At 40.1% G+C, this 22,121-nt stretch overlaps 2 protein-coding genes across 4 annotated transcripts in view; one reads left to right on the forward strand and one right to left on the reverse strand.

Moving 5' to 3' along the window:
- The window catches only part of DNAH3 (dynein axonemal heavy chain 3), a 57,104-nt gene extending 41,350 nt beyond the window's left edge, over nucleotides 1-15,754 (reverse strand). Inside the window, exons 1-16 of the mRNA XM_059861594.1 lie at nucleotides 15,612-15,754; nucleotides 12,195-12,303; nucleotides 10,535-10,654; nucleotides 9,552-9,756; nucleotides 9,154-9,187; nucleotides 8,472-8,652; nucleotides 7,793-7,982; nucleotides 7,113-7,308; nucleotides 6,076-6,201; nucleotides 5,158-5,353; nucleotides 3,681-3,860; nucleotides 3,173-3,309; nucleotides 2,914-3,019; nucleotides 2,170-2,348; nucleotides 1,696-1,880; nucleotides 251-374 (exon numbers count right to left, since the gene is read on the reverse strand). Coding sequence (XP_059717577.1) covers nucleotides 251-374; nucleotides 1,696-1,880; nucleotides 2,170-2,348; nucleotides 2,914-3,019; nucleotides 3,173-3,309; nucleotides 3,681-3,860; nucleotides 5,158-5,353; nucleotides 6,076-6,201; nucleotides 7,113-7,308; nucleotides 7,793-7,982; nucleotides 8,472-8,652; nucleotides 9,154-9,187; nucleotides 9,552-9,756; nucleotides 10,535-10,639 — 2,144 coding nt within the window. The 5' untranslated portion in view covers nucleotides 10,640-10,654; nucleotides 12,195-12,303; nucleotides 15,612-15,754. The remainder of the gene's footprint in view (nucleotides 1-250; nucleotides 375-1,695; nucleotides 1,881-2,169; nucleotides 2,349-2,913; nucleotides 3,020-3,172; nucleotides 3,310-3,680; nucleotides 3,861-5,157; nucleotides 5,354-6,075; nucleotides 6,202-7,112; nucleotides 7,309-7,792; nucleotides 7,983-8,471; nucleotides 8,653-9,153; nucleotides 9,188-9,551; nucleotides 9,757-10,534; nucleotides 10,655-12,194; nucleotides 12,304-15,611) is intronic.
- LDAF1 (lipid droplet assembly factor 1) lies at nucleotides 14,951-19,683 on the forward strand. Of its 3 annotated transcripts, none has more exons than XM_059861589.1 (5): nucleotides 14,951-15,214; nucleotides 16,470-16,604; nucleotides 16,985-17,153; nucleotides 17,544-17,682; nucleotides 18,847-19,683. In XM_059861589.1, the coding sequence occupies exons 2-5, from the start codon at nucleotides 16,533-16,535 to the stop codon at nucleotides 18,935-18,937; spliced, it is 471 nt and encodes a 156-aa protein (XP_059717572.1). In that variant the 5' UTR covers nucleotides 14,951-15,214; nucleotides 16,470-16,532; the 3' UTR covers nucleotides 18,938-19,683. The 3 variants fall into 3 exon arrangements, with proteins under 3 accessions (XP_059717572.1, XP_059717573.1, XP_059717574.1); XM_059861590.1 differs by lacking the exon at nucleotides 14,951-15,214 and adding an exon at nucleotides 15,352-15,486; XM_059861591.1 differs by lacking the exon at nucleotides 14,951-15,214 and adding an exon at nucleotides 15,513-15,656.
- Nucleotides 19,684-22,121: the final 2,438 nt, after the last annotated feature.

Here is a 22,121-nt window from a genome sequence, read left to right on the forward strand (position 1 = left end):
AAATTATGAATATTCTGGACCAATCCTCCATTCCTCCTTTCAGATCTATTTAAGTGTAGGGATACTCAAATCCACCCTTATCAATAGTATTTTTCAGAAGTCTCCATAATACTACAAGCTAGATTTATTCCTTACTTTGTCAGGTTCCTTCTAAGTTTTCCTTCTTTGAAATTATCTCCCTTCTACTCATAATGAGATTTTTCTTTTCTTTAAAAATACCCAGTGAAAAAAAAATTACTTAACACCATACCTTTCAAACAATGCCTTCTCCACCTGAATCCTCCTGTCAGTCAACATATTTTTACTGCTTTCAAATATTTTCTTTATCTCATCAAGCCAAAGGAAAACTGTGCTGTTCAGGTTTATGTCCTCATCTAAAATAAAAAATATAGTCATCTTTAAGAAAATACCTTTTAACCAATGATTTAATAGAATGGTTATAATATAATAGAATGGCTACTAACAAGTAAAATAGTTAAACTATGTTTAGGAATAAGCAAAGAAACTGGTGGCTGGATTATCTTTACTGCAAAGAAACTCTTCCCTAAAACAAGTCTGATTGACAGCAAAACTGTAAAATCAAGTTGAGAATGTGAAATTATCTAAATAAGATTTTAGCTAGGCAGAGACAGTTTGTAAGAACAGGTATTCCAGAATATCAATTCCATTCAACCACACAGAGAGAGACCACTCCTAACTAAATGAATATTGTATCTACATAAGCTGAATAAATGTTTAAACCATTTCTAGTCCTCCATCTGTAAATGCTGAATCATTCACAAAAGCTAGAGCATCACAACTACAGGATGAGCACACATCTCCATATTTGTCTGTTTGCTCAATGCACTTAGGTCTTTATAACTAATGTAGGACACATTTTTATAAACCCAGCTACAGTGAAAATGTAATTATGAAATACTGAATTGCAAACACACCAGTCCAAAATGTAACAGAAAATTGTCCTGGCTTCCATAGGCATCCTAATTTTCATCCATAATGAAGTCTTACTTCATGTTTATTTAACATGAAATATCCTTGTTATTTCTATCATTGTCTGATCCAAGGTGTATTCTGCTAAAGGAAACAGTATTGTTCTGACACTAAAACAGGTTTGCATTCATTTAACTGCTCTCCCTTTGTAGGTGCAGCAAATAACAGACTGCATCTGTGAATTACATTTTTGCTTTGGATAAAAACACAAACTAAAAATAACTTCTCCAGATGTATCTTCAGTCTTAGAGAACAGCCTTCATATTAACTAAGAGAGGCAAACCATGAGAGCAAAGCCACTAAATGGCCTGTTCTGATCTAATCCTCAGCTGCAGAGATGCAAGTTCTCACACTTTCTGCGTGCTGTCATAGAGCCTTTGGCATGTGGCTTTTTGGATGGCTTTTATGTGGAGAATTTTTATTTAATAACACAGAGGTGCAACATCATTTGGCCAGATTACATAACATTGACCCGATAATACCTAAAACAGGTCAGAAAGCTCTGTCTGTGTTCTGCGTCATTCCTCTACCATTCCTTGTTGCACGGGTACATTTTGGCCTCTATTGAATTCTTTTTATTTCCTTTCTATCTCTTTTGGAACTTTCCATTAGCACCCTAGGAAATGCAACATTTAGGCATGCAAAGCCCATTATTTAAATATAAATATTCTCTATGGAAATTTTATATTCTGTAGTTAGACATACCAGAGAGATCAGCATAGTCCATGAGGATTTGCAGCCTGTGTGCTGCTTTTTCGAGATCCTTTTTCAGTTTAACAACAGTAACTTCATTGGATTTCTTTAAGAATGCTTCATATTCCACTAGCTGTTCAGTGCTCTGAGGCACCTCACTCATTCTCTTTGCAATAAAGTTAAAGTCATCACAAATCCTTCAACAAAAAAGAGAACAGATATAACACTGGGATTGTAAATGAAGAGAGAGGCAAGATCTAGTAAAATGATTTTGTCTTTGAAAAAAAAAATTAGATTTCTTCATACATTGAACTTCTTTTTTTTTCCCTGTGAGTTCTATCCCAAGATCCCCGTTCAGCCAGGCTGCCCACCTTGCACTTGTCTGGTCAGCACTAAAAACCCCAGCAGATGAGTAAAGGTATCTCATCCACAGATATAAAGCATCAGTGCAGGCAGACACCAAGAACCATCCATGCAAATAGGTACCTTTGATTTAACTGTCTGTTTTCCATCACTTCAAATTCAATCAATGTGTCTTTCAGATTCTGGGTCCGATTGCAGAGTTCCTCATTCAGTTGTAGAGTATCCAGACAGAACATGGCCAGAGGAACAGTGATATCCATAGAAGCAATCTCTCCTTTCAGTTTTGTGAAGCTGTCAATCTTCTAAGAACAGAATATAATAAATCTGTTATTTTTCCTTAAAGTCTATAGCTGAAAAATCTGACACAATGAATAGTTTCCTTCCAACAAACTGGATCATTTATTCTTATAAGAAGGAGGAAAACTCATTTTTATCTTTCCAGAGACCTGCTCTTATCCACAGATTCCAGGGCTGAAAGCCTTGCACAGTAATTTGCCAAAGTAGGGAAGACCCCAAGCTGCCTAGGGAAGCATTTAGCCATATGCTAACTCAGGGATGCAAAGGGAAGAATAGACAGGGCTGACTGAGGACAAGACATTTAAAAGACAAGAAAGATGCAGATTGACCAAATACTCTGGGCAGCCTTTCTGCTAAGAAAGAACAACAAAACTGACAGAAGAAGGTTATAAAGAAACCTCCTCCTACACTTGCACAGCAGCCCTGAAGTAAGGGGCTATGTAAATTGATCACTCCCTAGTACTCCCAAGGGTAAAATAAGTGATTTGTTCTTGAGGCAATAAGTTAGGAAGTCATGTGTGATGTTTTAGCAGCTGTACGGACATGCTGCACTTGTCAGGAACACATTACCTCAGTTAAAGCATCTAAAGAAGGAACTTTTTCCAAAAATTTTGAGACATCTTGCCGTGATTTGTTGTTCAAAAGATTGCTGTACTTGCTGTACACATTTAAATACCTTAAATACAGAAGACCACAAAAACAAACATAAGTTTCTGATGCAAATTTCCTCTATAGAAAGAAACAAATACACTCAAACTAGTAAGTCAAATGGACAGCACTATGAAACTTAGAGTTTGGAAGGGCAATGGAGTTACCAGCCAAAACTTACTTCTGTGGACCAACTATGTTGCTTTCAAAGATCTTTTCAAGTTTGTTTATATACTCTAAAAACAATGACTCTTGTGGTTTGACTGTGTTGAGAGTGAGATCACCTCTTCGTAATTCCGGAAACAGAAGTTTCTCTACCTAAAGGAAATCATTACAAATACTGTAACAAGACACAGAATAGCAATTTTTTTTTTTTTTTTAAGTATTCTATTACCTAGCACATTAAAAAAATCATTATTTGGTAAAAACAGTGCAATGTGAAAATGCTCTGATCCATAATTAACACTTGGTTACTCATAGTGTGAAAACTATATGAAAATCAAAAAAGTGCTTCAATATAACTTGAATCTGAAAAATATCTTCTATAACCAAAAAGCTTGCACAGTTCATGATTCACAATCCTCATCTTTATCTTCTATGTCAGTCTTCAGCCTCATTCATAACTTTTTATATTACAGATAGTTGTTATTCATATTGTATTTTGTATGCAGCTATAACTTATCCAGCACCTTTGGGAGCTCCTCAGCACTCTGCAGGATCTTCTGGAAGCAATGACTGATTAACTCCCAACATGCTCCCAAAGGTGGCTCAAAGACAATATCAGGCTCTTTCACACAGAGTTTGACTATGAGTATCTGAGATAGGAAGAACTGCACTCCTTGATATGGTTCTTTAAAGTCATTTCCATCCTTAAGGAAAAGAAGGAAAAATTTACAGAACAAGGAAGTGAGCCATAGGAATAAAAATTTTTAAACTGTTCAAACTCCCCAAATATCCTTACTACACAACAATGGGATTCTCTTCCCTGATATTTATATAAAACCTGATGTTTCAAACAAGATCCTATGGTGCTGACTCCTAAATGAATCCATAAAAGCTAGAATTAAGAAACTGGATTTAAGCCTAATTGCCTTTTCTCTTAAGCAACAGAAGTACATCACTATTACAATACAGAACAAAATTAATTTTAAAAAAGTAATCTATAACATAGATCAGAAATAAATTGTAGAATCTAGTTTTAATTGCCTTTAATTTTATGGCCAGTAAGAAGTGCACTACCCCCAAATTGCCTTTACAATAATGGAGTCCTAATCCATGACTACACTCTTAATGCAGCTGTTATAATGAGTAAAAAAATAACAAAACAAGCAACAAAACAAAACAAATAGAAGAGCCCACCCAAACCAATCCACCAGATGAAACTAAAAAAAAAAAATAAAAACTCAACCATTAGCCACACAATCATCATCCAGATGCAAAGCTTAGTGGCAAAGCTTAGTGCAAGGTCTAACAGTAAATTGCATCGAGTGATTCAACTGGTCCTCTGCAATGCAGTATTTAACCAACCATATTTATTAATTTTGTCTAACCAAGGTAGATCCTGGGTATTATATATATATTTAAATATATATATATTATATATATATTTTAAAAACTCATTTCATCAAAGAAGCAACTTTATGGTAGGCAAAACAGTGGTAAGAACTCCCATGGTGCAATGATTATTGCTATAATTCTGTGCATTACTTGAAATAATATAGGGCACTCACTGGGTATAGAGAGGGACAGCACACCCATAAATCACCTCTGCAAAGGATTACACACATGACTGTGCACACTTTTGTCTTCAAAGGGGATTATTTCGGTGCTTTCAAAGAAATACTGTAACTCGTTAAGACCAAGAAAATTAAACTAAAAAAAACTAAACTAAACTAAGATAAATGCACACTCACTCCAGACTGAGCTGAAATCTGCTACCAACTCTTACTTGTAACCCTAGACCTGCCATGTGATCAGTCAAGTCAGCGGTTCTTGACCGTGCAAAAAATCTACTGAGTATACACAAGCTTTTGAAGGATACAGCCATTTTTTATGGAGGCAAGAGCCATTTGGGACATTTTAGCCTTCGAAGAGCACTAGATTTCATGGCTATATGAATTATCTCCATGCAAGACAGAAAATTATACATATACCTGACGCACATACCTTGTGGATCATAAAAAATGCAAGAAGGTCTTCTAAGGAGTTAATAACCATCTCGCGCAATTGTAATGACATTAGAGCTGCCACGGAGCTAAAGTAGCCTTCAACTTTCTTAGAGGAATCAGAGTCCCTTTGAGGAGCTAAATGAAGCCACATATGTTTCTGATCAATAAAAATAGATGCACAAGCTGGAATCCACCTACAATGAAATAATACAAAGTTTTTAAAGGCTTGTTAGTCTTTCTTTGCTCCTTGCGATGAAATGTTAATTCAGAAATTACCTAAAGAATGAGTAAAATCCAAAGGGCTAAAAGAGAATTGATAACTAGATATCAAACAAAACTAGACCTTCCAGGACTTAGAGGAAATCTGAGTTTTAAAGCTAAGGATGCTTGTTATAATGGACCGCTATGATTAGTTTAAATTAATAGTAATAGACAAAACAATAGTAAATTATATTGTTTTATTGATTGTGAAGCAATAGTCAATTATTAGCATTAAATGAGAAACAAGTTTGGAAGATATCTCAGGCAGCAGAATGCAAACACTTTCCATCATGTGTCTCATATATTCTCTTTCTTAAATTGACTGATTTCTGTAATTAAAAAAAAAAAAAAGATTTTCCATAACCATTTTTACAGATATAGACTCCACTCCTCTCATGGTTAGAAACCTTCTGAATTCCAGTCTCCATTTATTCATATTTTATTACTATTTATTCTTGCACAAGCACTCTTAAAGTTCCAAAGGCTCTGACAGTGTCCCAGTGTTTATTCCTCTGAGGGCTATTCCCCCCTTTGCTTTGGCAGCCTTGCGGCTGGGACTGCTGTCATCTCTAAGATCTGTTTTAAAAACGAGCCCTGATGTGAGCCAGACCCTGAGATATTCTATTTATCCACAGTTACCAGAGCTGGCACTGACTTGTGCTGCAGGATATCCCGAGCTTCCACGCAGTGCCTTCGAACGACGTCCTCGAACTCTGCGGGCAGCAGTGGCAGCTGGCCACAGAGCACCTCTGCAGTGCGAACAAACCGCAGGTGGCTGTACCTAGGGGAGGGGAACACAGAGGAGATCCTCAGGGAATACTGTTCTAAAAAAAAATCCATCAAATATAGTCAGGAAGACCTCAAGTGTATTACAAACACTAAAAAATGTAATTTCATTTATAAGTATCACTCTATCGCCAAGCTGTCAAACAAGTGCACTTCTGATTGGGTTTTTCTATCAACAAACATAAAGGGTTTCACAAATTTTAGTTGTACTTGCTGTATTTAAAACTCTTAACTTTTTGCTAAAATTGCCTTCTCCTTTTTCTAGATTCATTAGTGCATCCATCATTAAAGAACATACAGAATGAAACCTACTGCTTCTATTCCATATTATTAAGTATCTATCCGGACTACTCTATGGGGAAAACAATGGCATTTCAGCAGCATGGTATATATCATAGCCTGTAACACACAAGCTTAAATTCCTGCAAATGTTTCTTAAATGCAAAAACAGCTCTCAGAATTACTAATTACCATATTTAACTTTTTAGGATAAGATATCTCAATTTTCAAATGTCCCCAGGGCAAATTCAACTGCAAACATTTTAAAGATATTCTGTTTCAAGAATTAATATTGTTCATAACGGCAACCAGGATGTGAATTCTAAATCACCATTTACTTGAGCACTGGATCTTAATTCAGGCATAGCACCTTTTAACAAAGGGGATGATCTTTTCACATCATGCAACACATGTTCATTCAGTGATTGCAGGTAACAATCATGTTATAATGAAATTCTAAGAGGCTCAAAAAAATGTAATTATTTAGAAAAGAGACATATTTTGCCACTTTCTATCTAGTGGCTCCCCCAGGATTCTCTGTAGAGAAGTCAGCAGATGCACTCTAACCAAATCATTGAATAAAAACATGCTACATTTCATTAAGGTCCTATGAACAAGCCATCTTACTGAGAAAGCCAGAGCTCTTGCAAAGTGGGCATCATTGAATTCACTATGAACAGATTGCTCTCATTCCAACTTTTTGTTTCTTTGTAAGAGCTGTGCCATGGGACTGGTGCACAGACAACTCTCCGGGGAAAAGGGCGTGGGGTGCTTTGAATAGAAAGTCTCTTCCTCTCAGCTGGATCCAACAAGATATAATCAACTAGAACAAATCATATATATCATGGTTAGACTGCATATATAACGAAAACCTACATTCAAAACCACTATATCTTCGTAGTTCAGGAAGAAGTAGAATTCTGTACATTTAAAACTAACATAGTCATATAATTATTTGTATGCTTTTAGCATAAATTACAGCACAATAACCAAATTACAAATTTGACTCTAAAACTATTAAAGGGAAAACAAAAAAAGAGAGAATCGGTCCTGATTCTAAAAATAGGAGACAGGAGAAACAATTTTTCATTCCATCTCTCCACCTGATGGGATGTAAGATTATTTCATAAATAGATGAAATTGTTGAATGCTCTATAGCAAGATCACAGGTTATTTTCTCTCAGAGATTGACTGTGGTTCTACTAACCCCCAAAGGAATTCTCCATGGAACGCTAAGAATAGAAGATTTGCTTTCAAAGTGCAGTTAATGTCTACACAGTTGGAACTGCTCAGAGATTGTGTCTTACCAATGGCTTTCATGAGGCTGACACGATAGTCTTTCCTAATCTCTTCTTTTAAACGTGCCACGAATTCCTCTGGCTCTAGGCCAGGAAAAATGTGAGTTGGAAAACGTTTTAAAATTTTATTCACCACTTCCTTATCCTGAGATGCCAGCATGTCTTCTCGCACTCCATTATATATGTAGTGACAGTACCGCTAAAAATTTTTTAAAAGATTACACTTATTGTATGAATTTTGTGACAGATAATTAATTACTACAAAGTATTTTTTGCTTTTTCTATCACTTTTCTGTAATTGAAAGGAGTTTGAATATACTGCATTTTGAGTATCTATCTATGTCCCTTTTAAAGCACTGACATCTTTACAATACATCCACTGGTTGATGCAAGCACACAGACCACTAGAACTCAGTTCAGCATATTAAATTATTGATCAAAAAAGAACAACAAGAGAGCTTACACATTTGGGAACATACTTAACTTGCAAACAAAAATCAGAGTAGCTACAAACAAATGAAAAAGGAGTTGACAATATTTAACAGCAGTTTGCTATACTGAGTATTTACATCTCCTAATCCTCATGTACTGCCTGCTTTTCTCAGCTACCTTTTAGTAAACAGTTTCTAGATATCTTTCAGATGATTACTGCTGCTACTTTCATCTTAAAAAGAAATTATATAAATACCTCTAAATCATCACTTGAAGGTATCTTTTCTCGCTTACTTATCTCCTTCTCATGTAAATCCATGAGAGCAAATTGTTCTTCTGGGGTCAGTGGCTGGTTGTTTGTATAATTTATGACATGCAGTTCTGGTGTATGAGCAGGTACACTCAGTGAAATGCGACTCACACTCTTTAACAAAGTACTTTTGAAAAAAAAAGGATACAAGTTTGGTGAATAAAGAAGCAGTAATGTCTAAGGACAGATGATAAGGATTATATAAACCACCTGTGCTACACGGAGGACAAGTATGACCTATGGAAGTATTTCAAATATTCAATAAAAAACCTCTCATTAAAATTGCATAATACAATATATTACTTTAACATAAGGGATGCAAGCATGTAATCCTTACAATTGCCCAGTATCACTCAAACAGGCAGTATTTTATGAGCAGTTCTATCAGAGTCAAACCTACTAGGACAGGTACTTAGGTTGCCCAATATTGTAATGCATTTTCACGTGATTATCTTACTAAAATCTTGTGACTCAAAAGCCAGTCTTGATGTACATACATTTTTTGTAGGGCCTTAACTTCTTATGTTTGGATGCTTAACACAGCATTCAGTAAAAAGAAACATTGAATCACAACTGAAACCAGATTTACTGTAATAATCTGTATCTTTATAACATTACAGTACATTACCTGTCAGAACTCCATCGCCTCTTTTTCTTTGCAGCTTTAAATCTCAGCTCAGAAAAATCACATACAGGTATCTTTTTCAAATAAGACATTTCATATTGGTGAAAACCAGAACTAAGATAATTATCACGTAATGAAGTAAGAAAAAAATACAATGTCACAGAGAAGCACTGCATGTAATTATTTGGAGGGATGAACCTAACTAGTAAATGTAAAACATTTATTGAAGTTATCATGCATTGGCAAATTTGTCTATACTGACTCTGAGGTGATAAGCTTGTAAGTGTTCATTAGGGGTAAGTGATGTTTTCAGGGATGATGTTTTATCAGATAAAGAATTAGAGAAAACAATGCATGGAACAAGCCAGCCTAAACTTATAAACACATTCAAATATGGATACACAGTGAAGGCTGTGACATCTCTATCATTGAAAAGGACTTCATTTTTTTGATATTTTTTAATTTTAAATCCCGTGCAGTAGGAGTGTAGTTATTAGCTATGGAGTCACTTGGGCTTCGGTAGTGAGGCTGTTCCTTGAAGGGAGCTGCCAAAGTCCATGATGACTCCTGCATCAAAGGAGGATAACGGCTTTTCTGAAGGACAAGCTGAAATTGGAAAAACAAAAGCAAAAGTTTTACAAAGCACAGTAATTTAAAAAGCCTTCTTAGGGCTAGAACAGGATTAAACATCAATTAGTACAAAAAGCAAATACATAGGTCAGACACGCATTTGCCCACCCATCTATTTTTAGATCACTGTGCTCTCCACATGAATAAGGATAATTTTACAGAACCCTTCAGCCATACTCAGACTTTTTTAAAAATTTTTTTGTATAATAAAGGTATATTTTATAAATAAGAGAAGACAGTACATTATCTAGGCCATTCCACTTCCCTACATCTCTATCTTGCTTCTTTTCTTCTTATATACGCTTCGATTTAGAAAACTGCTATTCCTTAGGCCTTTGCTAATTACCTATCTACTTTGAACACTCAATCCTTGTAACAGTTGAAGAATAGTACAAGTTAACAAATTCAGCTCTTGTCTTTCTCTCACATCAGTAAGGATTTGTAACACACTTTTGTTCTATTCATTCCATGTTTTCTGAGGTGACCTATTGATGGACATTTCATCAGTCCTGATGCCTGAACTTTACCAAGATAGCTCACAGGCAAGTGAGATGCATGTCTCAAAATACTCTCAGAGATAAAATAATGAATATACTTGGAATCACTCGATCATTAAGGCTGGAAAAGACCTCCAACATCAAGTTCAACCTCTGATCCAGGACCATCATGCCCACTAAACCCCACTGCAAAGAATGGGAATTTGCCAGCACATGGAATGTGTGCATACCCTGTCAGCAGGGGAGAGAGCACATACCTCATACAAGTCTGAAGATGCATCTGAAGCAGAAGCAGAAGCAGGTGTAGGTGTGCGCCGGAACGATGATTTCATTGACCGTGTTCGATGACTCATATTGCACATGAAATTGTTTTGTGACTAGACAGAAATGAAAAGCAACTTCAAATATATTTATGAAATACTCTGTTTCAAAAGAGATTCATGAAGAAGGAACAGAGTCCTTCAGTTGTCATTGAAAATGACATATGGCAAATTTTCAAATTTTAAGGAAACAGCCATTCTTTGTGGTGGGTTCCTCATCAAAACATGGTTTTTGCAGTCATTTTATAAAACTTCTAAACACCAGTAAATGCCAGTTAAAAAAAAAATCTTATTTTTATATCCCTGAAAAATACTTAAAATTATTTAAATACTTTAAATTATACTAAAAACTCCACATGTTTGTTTGTTACAGTATAAACTCTAGACATTAGAATGTTAAATCCTACCGGACTGCCAAATTGACAGTGAAACAGACCAAGTTGTGTGAACTGTATTACACAGGGGAGGGGAAAAAACCCTCTAGATTTTTTAATGTCTACAAGGAGCCATTTATAGAAGAAGCTATTACCAGGATGCTGCTGGAAAAACAAATTGCTCACAAGTACTCTGCAAAGTGTTGTACTACAAATGTACTACAGGATATCTGACATGTTTTAGGATTATGTTTCACCTCTTCAAGGTGACGATACTTTGAGATGGCCTCCAGGATGCCATACAAAGTTCTGTCAGGATATTTTCACAAAATTATTAAACCTCACAGTGTTTTAAGATGCTTTTGAATAGCAACCTTCCTTAGCATAGCCCAAGGCCTCACCCATAGTCTGTTCTGAGTTTCCTAAATCAAACTTGTTTAGGAGATTCACAAGGAACAATTTCCTGAATACACAGTGACACCATGAGAAAAAGGAGGTGGAAGTCTGTTGTATCTGAACACCAGTGAGTTAAATCACTATGGAAGAGAAAGTTATTACCCAATACAATTATGTTTTAATAAGAATCTTTTTTTTTTACATAATTTTAACACACTTTCAGCACATGGTTATTGTTTTCTGATGTATCACTGAAAAACGAGGCTGCTGGAACCTAGTTTCTAGCAGACAAAATTGTGCCCTCCTCAATATCAAAGAAGAGCACATTTAGAAATAAAATTTGAGAAAGAACTGATTTGATTTACCTCCTTGGTATTCCTCAGCATGCCTGCACACACACAGAAATAAAGACATTATCACTGCCAGACATAACTCATTAAAGAGAGCACGAATTCCTCTTGATTAATGACTGAAGGATTGGGCCTTAGGGTACTTTAAAAATGAATAAATGATACAGTTCATTAGGATATCCATTCATTCATTCATTCTTAAAGGCACAAGAGTCATTAAAAGAGCCATCGTTCATCCTAAAACAACTCCTGACTTATATGGCAAGTAACCTTTCAAACACCTAATATTTGAACAAAGAAATCCTCCATAAAAAGTATGGTATAAAGGATTAAGTCCAAAGAATATTTAACAAGAACATGTGTCTATTAATAAGCTTTCTTCCAATATCAAACCACTAACCACCAGTAATGGCCAATTGCATCTGAAGTTTTTGACAAAGTTATTGATCTTTCACAGTCACTGCAGAAGGAACTTACCCTCAGGAGACTCGGGCTCTCTATTGGCTTTATTCTGCTTTGGCTTTTCTGTTTGCTTAGAATTTTTTGGTCCTCTCCCTCAGTGTGAACATCCTTGTTGTTACACACACTGGAAAAGAATGAGAGACTCATTTCAGGTACTACATAAGGTGTCAATCATCTTCTATCTCGGTTGCCAGGAAGAAGAAAAATAAGCTCTCACATTCCTTGTTTACAACAATAAGCTCTCTCTTCCTCCAAACCTCCATGCTCTTTTTTTCACCATTCCTCTCAAGCTCACTTTTCACCTTAATCTTTCTAACTCCCTGCAGATATCCTTCAAGCAAAACTTTCTTAAACCCTGCCCTTCCCACTTTCTCCAACACCAGTTTCCTCTCTGCTGCCTGTTCTCTTCTAATGTCCCAGGGACCCTGGGCCCCCCAGCTGTGTTTTACAGCAGAACCACACATTAATTGCCAAGAAGAATAAGCCCAAGTCAAAATGAATGGGAAAGAGAAAGAGAGAGATACCCTGCATGCCTCACCCATCCACAGGATGCACAGGTGAGCAGGGTAAGGACAGGTACTACCTGCAGGTGCCCTTGTTACCAGTCCCTCTGCCTGTCACAGCTTGGTGAACTGCTCTGACACTCTGCCTTTCAGTCCTCAGCTTGGTTGCCCCAGTTACAGCATAGTTGGTGCTTGGAGACAGAACTCCCTCCTCCCCCAGCAGAGAGGAAACAGCCCCTTTCAGTGTTGTGCCAAGCTGTGGTCAGGGAGATTCAGTTGAGGAACCAGAGGAACTGTACAGACTTCTTTTACCTCTAAAAGTTATGAAAAAATGTAGTCCTGACATACCTGAGATATTCTAACTTTTGCATGAAAGCACTGCACAGAGCTTCCAGAGCAGTAAAGGCTCTATAAACCCAAATTTTCTTAAGAAGAATTGGAAAAAATAAATTCTGGAGTCAAAATCTTGAATCCAAACACCTCTACCACTTTCCCACCATTCTGAATCAAACTCCTGGATGATCTGAACACAGCAGGTGGGATAGTCTCAATTCCTCTAAACCTGTATGCTATTGCCTCCCACTCACAGTCATTACTACATCCTGAGTCTTCCATCCCATTCTTCCACAAATGGGACTTACAACCATCCAACATGAAATCTAGCACAGTCTCTTAATACCTACCCTCAAGAGGGCACTGTACATCTTCTGCCAACACAAGGGTTCAAGTTTAAACCTTTTCCCATCATCTTTGCTATTTTTCATCCAGTTTTCTGTGAGCTGTGAAAATGGCTGATATCCCTGAGTTAACAGCACAGTTTTCCTTATGTCCTGCCCTTATACCACCTACAAGTGGAACATTGTTGTTGGTCACTGTTCTTTAAACACGGGCCAGCAGTGCAGGGTACAAAATCAGCACTGCTGCTGCTGGTAATTGCTTGGCTAATGTGTGCTCTAAGTCTCCAAATACTTCAGTGCTGGTTTGCAACATGAGTATTTTCCTGCTAATTGGAGCTGACACTGGCATGAAGACAAGCTCAATTAAGCAGCAGTTAAGAGTAACTACTGTTCCTCTGTGCACATCAACTTGGATGCCCATATATGCTTGCCCTTCTAAGTTGAATAACTTATCTCTGCTGCTTGCAAAACATTAAAACCAGTTGTTATGTATAGAGGAAGATTATATATGAATTTTTAGCAGAAGAGATAATTATGCATAACAAGAAAATAATTTACTAAGAAGTATGAGACTATCTTCAAAACTGCAGCTATGGCATGCTTGAAAACAGCCAGAAATTTAAAATCTCCAGTATACTTTAAACTCAGCTCCATTAAACTTTATAGTGCCATTATCACTGAGTTATGTCACACTGCAATTCTGCCAGTAATTTTTCCCTATGTTCACTTTTTTTAAAGTATACAAACAAATTTATTATGATATACCCGAGTGTACCAGGAATACCAATCCACTATGTACTTTAATAATATGAGAGATTACCACAGTAAGAGCTTAAGCAAAATACACTTCTCTTGACCATCCTCTTCTTGCAGGAATCTTGTGCTAGGCTTTTAGACTCCACAGTCCAAATATGTGTTAATATGCAAACCCTATTCCCTCTGTCTACACAAATCCTGGTATCTGCAGAGATCATTGAAATCAGCAACTCAAAAACACAGAGCTCCAACAGTCTGATAAGTCTAACCACCCATACTTCATAAAACCTCTTTTTGCATTCATTTCCAAATGAAACATGCTACTTCTTTTGTTGCCTTTAAAAAATAATCATGAAACCATTAACATCCATTTTTGTAATACTCTCATAGGTGGCACCAATTAAATGATTAAAGCAGGCAAGAGAAACATGAATATTTAACTCATTTCTGATTGCAATTTACATCATGAAAAAAAATCAGTGTAGCAGAAGCTGGGAGTTCACTGAAGCCTCAGGCTTGCCTGTTCACACCCTCACGATGGCTCTGGAGAACATCCAGGCCAAACCATCGTGCGACACACCTCACCGAGCATCGCTGCCGAGAACAGTCCCAGCCAAAGGCTGAGGCACTGTAGCCGCATTGCTTTTGCTGAAAACCCGGCTGAATTCCTAACGCAATTACTCCTCACATGGCACATCTCCCCGAACAGGTTTGCCACGTGGGCACCAAAACACCTGGAGGCAGCAGGACGAGGTGGGAACGTGTGGGAACAGCCACCGGGACGGGGGAAGGTGGCGGAGCCAGGTGAGGCGTCCCGCAGCGGCTGTTCCAGCGCTCCTCACGGCGCCACCGAACACTCCCAGCTCCCTGCGAGCTGCCCCCGCTCCTGCCAGCCTGGGGACGGTGGCATTGCAGACACCCACGGGGCGACTGCTGGCACCACGGCCGAGCAGCCTCTGCACGCCTCCACATCGGCACGGACACCGCAGATACCCTCATTTTCCGTCCTCCATTCCACAAAGCTCCAGGCTGCATGTCCTAAAACAACACAAACCTCTAGGACGGACACTCATGAGGGTGCCCGGAATGAGCGGCTGAGGTAGGGCCGGGGTGAAGGGCAGGACAGCAAGGGGGACGCGACAGGACACCCAAGGGGCATCAGCCACCGCCGCAAGCCCCAGCGGCCTTTGCAGCCCGGCTCCGGTGCCGCACACCCACGGCCGCGCTGCGCCGCCACAGGCGGGCCCTGCCCGGCCCCCGCGGGGAGGAGACAGCGGCGGGAGAGCGGCGCTCCCCCAGCCCGGCAGGCCCGGCAGCCGGAGGCGAGCGAGCGGCCGAGCGGGGCCGCGGCCCGGCGGGCGGCAGCCGCAGGTGAGGGGGACATTGCCGGGGCCGGCGCCGCCCCGCTCCGCCAGCCCGGGCTCCGGCACTGCCCGGCTGGGCGGGAGGGCCGCGGCCCGGCAGCGCTGCGGGAGCGGGGCCGTGTCCCCCATTACCTCCGGGGGACGCACGCCGGGGACCCGCTGTCGGCCCGGGCGCAGGTTCGTGGGGGTGGCTGCAGCGGTGACTGGGGGGTGATCGCTGTGCCCTGGCCGCGGTGCTGGCTGCCGGTGCAGGCCGCGGGCGGTGGCCGAGGTAACGCCCGGGCTCGGGCGGGCCCCGCGGGCAGCTCCTGCCCAGCGCCGGCGGCAGCCGGGGCTCACCCGCTGGGTGTGACAGTGCCGAGTGCCCAGGAGGGCCCCTGTATGTGCGGGGGCACGGCAGGGACACCGGCGCCCTGGCTGCTCGGGGTAGCGAACAGGAAAATGCATCCTCTAATCTGCCCCTTGTAATGGTCCCCCTGCAACAACAGCTGGAAATTTTCAGGGAGTTTACTGAGCTGAGGTTTCCCTGAAACTGACACAATTCAGTATGTGCAGAGCATCTGAAAGCATTTTGCCTTAATACGCTGAGTTTTGAAGCTGTGTGGGGTATGCTCTCGGTGCTGAGCACAAGGACACTCACAGAAATGTGTCATTAGTGTGTTACTGGTTTCCAGAGCCCATAGCAGCAAATTGTCTGTGCAGGTTGTTAGAAGTGATGTTTTTACTGGTAAGTGAATACCCTGACGGGTAAGCACGGGGTTAATGTTATAAAGGAAGAAGGTAAGAGTCACCTGTATCTTGCTTACTTGGCTGTGGGAGTTTCAGAAGAGCTTGCAGGGACAAGCCCTCTACATTAGATGTGCTTTTGTAAAAGTAATGTTTTAGACTGTGTATCACTTCAGCTGAAACCTGCTTTCTCTCTTTATATAAAGGAAACATTTTCAAAAAGCATCTGTATGAGCCTGTTACTAATTGTACCTTAATTTTAAGGGAAATTGGATGGCAGAGTGAGAACTGGCTGTTCAGAAGAGGTCGTGGCTGAGGATTAATAACATGTCTAAAGAAATGCAGGAACTACAGAAGCAATGGCACTCCATGATGCAGACCATCCACAGCAACGCAAATGTGGGTCTGGATTGTAATTTTATATGTTCATAAAGCTATTCCTTTTGTAACTATCAGGATATCACACCCTGGCTTATTTAAATGCACTCCCTATTTTTGAAATGAACACTGTAAGGCCTATGGGAAGGCCTGTCCTCCCACAACTTCAGTCAAGAAAGAGGGAAGCCTGTTTTTCATTTTTGTGTTTTACTGGCATGACCCTTTGAGATAGTAGAGCAAGGCCCCATACTTTTGAAACAGAGGCAAGAGGTGCTCCCTATTCCAGCTGCAGACTGGCAAAAGATCTGTCCTACCTGTGTTTCACTACAGTCGCAGTGGTCTGTGAAAGGTATCTGACAAGAGATTAAAAAAAATCTAAAACATTTTTCTTTCATCTGCAGGTTGTTGCCTTTATGAATTCTCGTGTTGGCCAATATTTAGATGACCATCCTTTTGTTGCCTTATCACTCCTGATGTTTATTGCAGTGTCAGCTATTCCTGTTGGATTTTTCCTGGTTTTTGTTGTTACAACAGCTGTAATGGCCTGTATTGGTGTGATAGTCATGGAAGGTACTGTATTCATTCCTGGAGGTACTTACCTATTCCCTTTTAAGGCATGTTATCTTTTTCCTTTTTAATTTTTCCTCTGGAAGTCTGAGTCCTAGCAATTGGGGGTTTCTTTGTGTAGTCCTCAAGTGTCAGCAGTAGTAAAACTCTTAATACAAGAATAGTAATCTGATTAAGTGTAGTCTATACAGGGGAAATCCTATTTTCCTTTCTAATCTAAGCCACCAGGATAAACCTAAACCAGTTATCTTGAGCATGTATTGCTTTTATGGAGGCTGGCCTGCGTGAGGAAGATGGTTTTCCCAAATTGTTTGAAACTGGGGTTATTGAATGTCAGCTCTTCTATTTGTACATAGACTTGTTTAAGTAACAGAGTGATGTTTTTTTTGTTAGGTGTTGTCATAGCCATAGGGGGCATAGCCCTCCTGTGTGTGCTGTGTGGCCTGGGAGCCCTGTCCCTGGGAGTTTCTGGTGTACTGAGTGTTTCTTATGTTGCACTTTCAACTCTGGTCAACTACTGGTGTGCATCAAGGTGAGTATGGATGTCTTGATCCATGCTTGGATTTCAAACTCTGTAACCATGCTATTCCATTCATTGTTTCATTTTTTTTTTTCCTAAATGAGCCATTGTTGCTTAGTTTACCAATGTTTCTTAAATGCTTTGAATCTTGGGCTACCCTCACGGCTTAAAATGCAGCATGCAGATCTCTGGTCATTGATAGGTATTCAAATGAGCTTTCATTAATGCCCTTTTTCCTATTTGAGACAGAGGAAACATAAATGGTCTTCAAATGTGAATGTGCTAACACAACCTGACATCAGGCAGTAAAATACAGCTTTATCTTACTCCAGTGTGTTGCTTTAAACATCACTAAGACCTACTGCCAAGTGGAATTTTGTGTAGGAGATGAACGTTTTGCAGTTTTTCCTTCACGATGACCTAGCTATCTCTGCTTACCTGCCTTTGTAGAGTAAGGGAACAAAATGCATTGTGGATTTGGGATAGGCAGAGGAGTACTTAAAAAGGACAGTGTGGTCAAAATAAAAATAACAGGTTTTGTAAGATAGTGCACTGTGTAAGTTGCCAGTTGTGCCTCTCAGGCCTTTGGAGGCCTGTTTCAGTCAGCATTGCCTCAGCCAGGCAGCTGAGAGCAGGAGGCAGCAGCAGGCTGTGCTGGAGTGCCACCTGTGGCCCCCTGAAATACCTGCCAGGGAAAGAACCACAGTAATCACTGTGCCATAGGGAAGAGCAAGAAGAACAATCCCAGCTGCTCTCTTGTAGGCTTCCTCGGTTAGCTCCTTCAGCACAGCTGTGTTTGCACAGCTCTTGAGGACACACAAAACTGCCTGAGATGGCAGCAGCATGACAAAAGCATGGTTCAAGACCCTGTTCCAGGGCATGCTGCCACATCCACAACACTGCCCACCAGTTCCAGAAGACTTCCATTTTCCATAGCAAATCCAAATGCACAATCCATTCTACACACCAGCCCTGTTGAGCTACAGCTTTGATGTTCAACCAGGTAACACCATCTATTTTTTGCTCCTCTGTCTCTTGAGAGAAGCTTAGGTAGACCAGTAGCAGATTTAAACCTGGCTGGGACATCTCAAAAAGCTCTGCTCTTTTGAGCAAAAAATTAAAAGACAATCTGAGGGAGGAACAGACAATAAAACCATTCTTTTCTCATGTACACAGGGCTCAGATGAGGAAGCAAGATGTTAATGGAAGTTTACCACAAAAGCAGCCTGGCTTGGATCTTTCTGCTAATACTGCAAAGAGTGAATAAGTAGGGTTCTCCACACTTCATAGGCACTTAGCTGTATAATCCCAGTATTTGCTATGTAATTGTTTACTCATTAGGCATGGAATCATTGTGTACTCCTGGAAACTGAGAAAAATCAATATATGTCTTACACTGGCACTGTAAAAGGGATCTTGAGAATAACCAAGAAGCAGCAGTGCAGTGGTATGTGCATGATGAAGTGTTCCATAGAGTTTGGTAAAGGGAGGTAGTAATAGTAGGTACTATTAAGTCAAGGGCAAGTAGGTGGACAAAAAGGGGAGGGAGATACTGGATTTCTCAGCTACTGGAGTTCTGAATGTACACCCTTTAGTACATAGCAGTGGTCATTTTGATGCAGAAGTATTACAGTTCAGAACAGTCGAAACACATTTTGAAGGTGGAAAAATATTTGTAAGCCTTAACAACCTTTGTTAAAATAGTATGAGTACACCAGGCCAATACTTTATGTTCATTATAAAGGGAAAAGTGGGTTTGTTACATGTCATGTCTAAGCTTTTTTCTCCCTTTAGATGTTGTGTTATTCCAAAGGGATATTTTACTTATTCTCATTGCCTCATCATATCAGGGGAATGCTGAGGTCTCATTTAGGTATTGAAATTGCCTGGTTTGCTTCTCAGTTGTAACTTTGTGTGTGTTATTTAAACTTTTCATTTTTGCAAATGTTATTATATTTTTGAGCATAAAGTATCTAACTATTTTAGTTTAATAAAGTGCTATTTGTTTACCCAGATTGTTGTATTAGTCTGGTTTATTCTACAGTAAAAGCAAATTCTTCACATCTTGTTTTAGGAAGGCTAAAAGTGGAGCTGAGGTTTTCTCCTTGAATAAAGTATTTTATATGGCCAACATTGCTGAGCCACAAACTGCAGATTACTCCCCTGCTCATGCCTGTAGACGAAATGCAGATGTCTAAGGTCTAAATTAGTTTTATTTAGTTTTGCATGAACGAACCTGCTGCTTGACTAAAACACAGACAGAGCCTACCTGAGCTGTAATGTGCTTCACACAGTAGTGGTGGTAATGGTTTCAGCTCTTAGGCTAAACTGGCCCCACACTTCAGCTGTACGGTGAAATAATCCCCAGAAGATTTCCAGGAGCCCTTTCTTTTAATGGCCCATTAGTTCAGCAAACAGCACAAAGCCACAGAACGAGCCTGCCCTCAGGCAAGGCTGCCTGCAAGAGCTTTCCAGGAGGCACCTCCGAAGACAGCAATAAAGCCCTTACACCTGCCTGGAGTTGCAACACTCAAAATCTTTATAGCACAGCTCTTAGATGAATACACAGCTGAATCCTTTCCCCTCATTTTCCTTTATGGCCTCATCTTCTGAAGGGAAGAGACATTACTTAATAAAACCAGCAGACACTAAAATAAGTTAATCTAGTCCCACTCAGAGTCTGACCCAACGTGAACCATTCCCTCTGCATTTTAAATGTACTTTGCATTATATAATTCCTTCTGTCCTCAGCACTTAGCAGAACTAAAACTGTGAATTCTCAGTTACCTGCAGGTAAACTCGGAACAGTTCTGCTCCTGCTGCCCTGACCTTTGCATGCTTATCAGCCTGTCATTTCAAGACTTCTCACTGTGTCCTTGCACCAAGAGCTGCTTTTTCTGCAGTGCCATCACCAGAGTAAGGTTTCCAGTTGAGAGATGCTGAAGAAAAAACTAGGTCAGCATAGAGTAGGTGTTTTACTGGAGACAGTAAGTCATCCCTTAAAAGGAGGGCAGGGGTTGTTTTCTTCTTTGAATTATTAAAGACTGCAGCAGAGATAAGAAGTCCTTAGCAAGACAGGCTGGGAAGATCCTGCCAAGCCCCCTTCTTCTCAGTTGCTCTCAGCTTTCTGCAGAACACCACCAACCCCACAAGAATCTGGCAGGAGACTCCCACCCCATGGCCCCATTCCCAACCAGCTCCTCAGCCTACTCAGCTCTCACAGATCTGGTTCCCTTACTTTAGGCATACACATGCCTTAAGAGGCAGCCACTCTTGTGGCCCTACAGCCTGGGGGACCCCAAATAGCCCATGTCCCAGGAGATTTGGAGCAACCAGCTGTGGTATGGCTCCTGAAGCAGCAGCTTGAGCTCAGGCTGCAGAGTCAATGCAGCAGGTTCCCTGAGTAATTCCTCCACCTTCTCATGCAGCACCATCATCCCCACCTCACCCTGCCCTCTGTTGGAAGAGAGGAACCTCTGCCTGAATGCAGGAAAGGAATGATTTTTATTTGTAAGATGAGCTTAAACTTTCCAGATAACACACTTTAACAGAGAACAGAGACAGCTGCACACACAGAGGAAGAGGGAAGGAATGCATGTGGCTGGGCTCTAGGGTAAAATATGTACAAAATAAGGAACACAATCTTGTGTTTTCCTTGATTTAAATTAAGAGTCTTCATCCAAAGCACCCCTGCAATGTCCCTAAGGAGCATTAAATGAGCCATCCTGAAAGAACTATAGTTAACCCTCCCAGAAACCAGGGACAGGTCTCCTCTCACATGCCACATCTGAAGTCTTACCCTAGGTAAACAATATCAACCAGGGGCAGAAACCAGGCAAGGACAACCTTATCTTTGACCTAGATGGCTGTCACCATGTGCAAGCTTTGTCTCACCTCCTCAGGCAGTAAAAATAGTACAAAATACAGAAGTTAAAGAGCAAAAGTAAAGCTCACTGCTTCCCATGCTGAAGGTACCCAAGTTATTTTAAATACCTCCACCAGTGCAAATCTGCAGATTCACATATGCAAGATATGCAAGAAGTATTTTAGCTTATTGGGATGTTAACTAGCATGCTGACATGTCACTATTATTTAGTAAACTCCAATAAAAAACAAGGAAACTTCTCTACCTGAACACACACAAAGATCTTTTCCCCACACTTCAGAACAAGAAGGATGGAGAGAAGGAATATCTAGATCAGCCCTATTAGGGTCAGAAGAGCTAAACAGCCCATACAGTGAAGTACAACATACAGTTAAGTACATAAACCCTCTTCATCAAGGACCACTTACCTGGCTTTTGCAGAAATACTTCATATTCCAGCCAAGTGCTAAGTCAACAAGACTTGAGTATAGCAGGTTGTTTGCTGGACAGTAGCTTAAGTAATCATTTCAACCCTAACTTTATCAGGCCAATGACAGAAATTGACTTTTAATTAAGTGGCTCCAGT

This window comes from Haemorhous mexicanus, chromosome 17, assembly GCF_027477595.1.
Source record: "Haemorhous mexicanus isolate bHaeMex1 chromosome 17, bHaeMex1.pri, whole genome shotgun sequence".
Lineage (NCBI taxonomy): Eukaryota > Metazoa > Chordata > Aves > Passeriformes > Fringillidae > Haemorhous > Haemorhous mexicanus.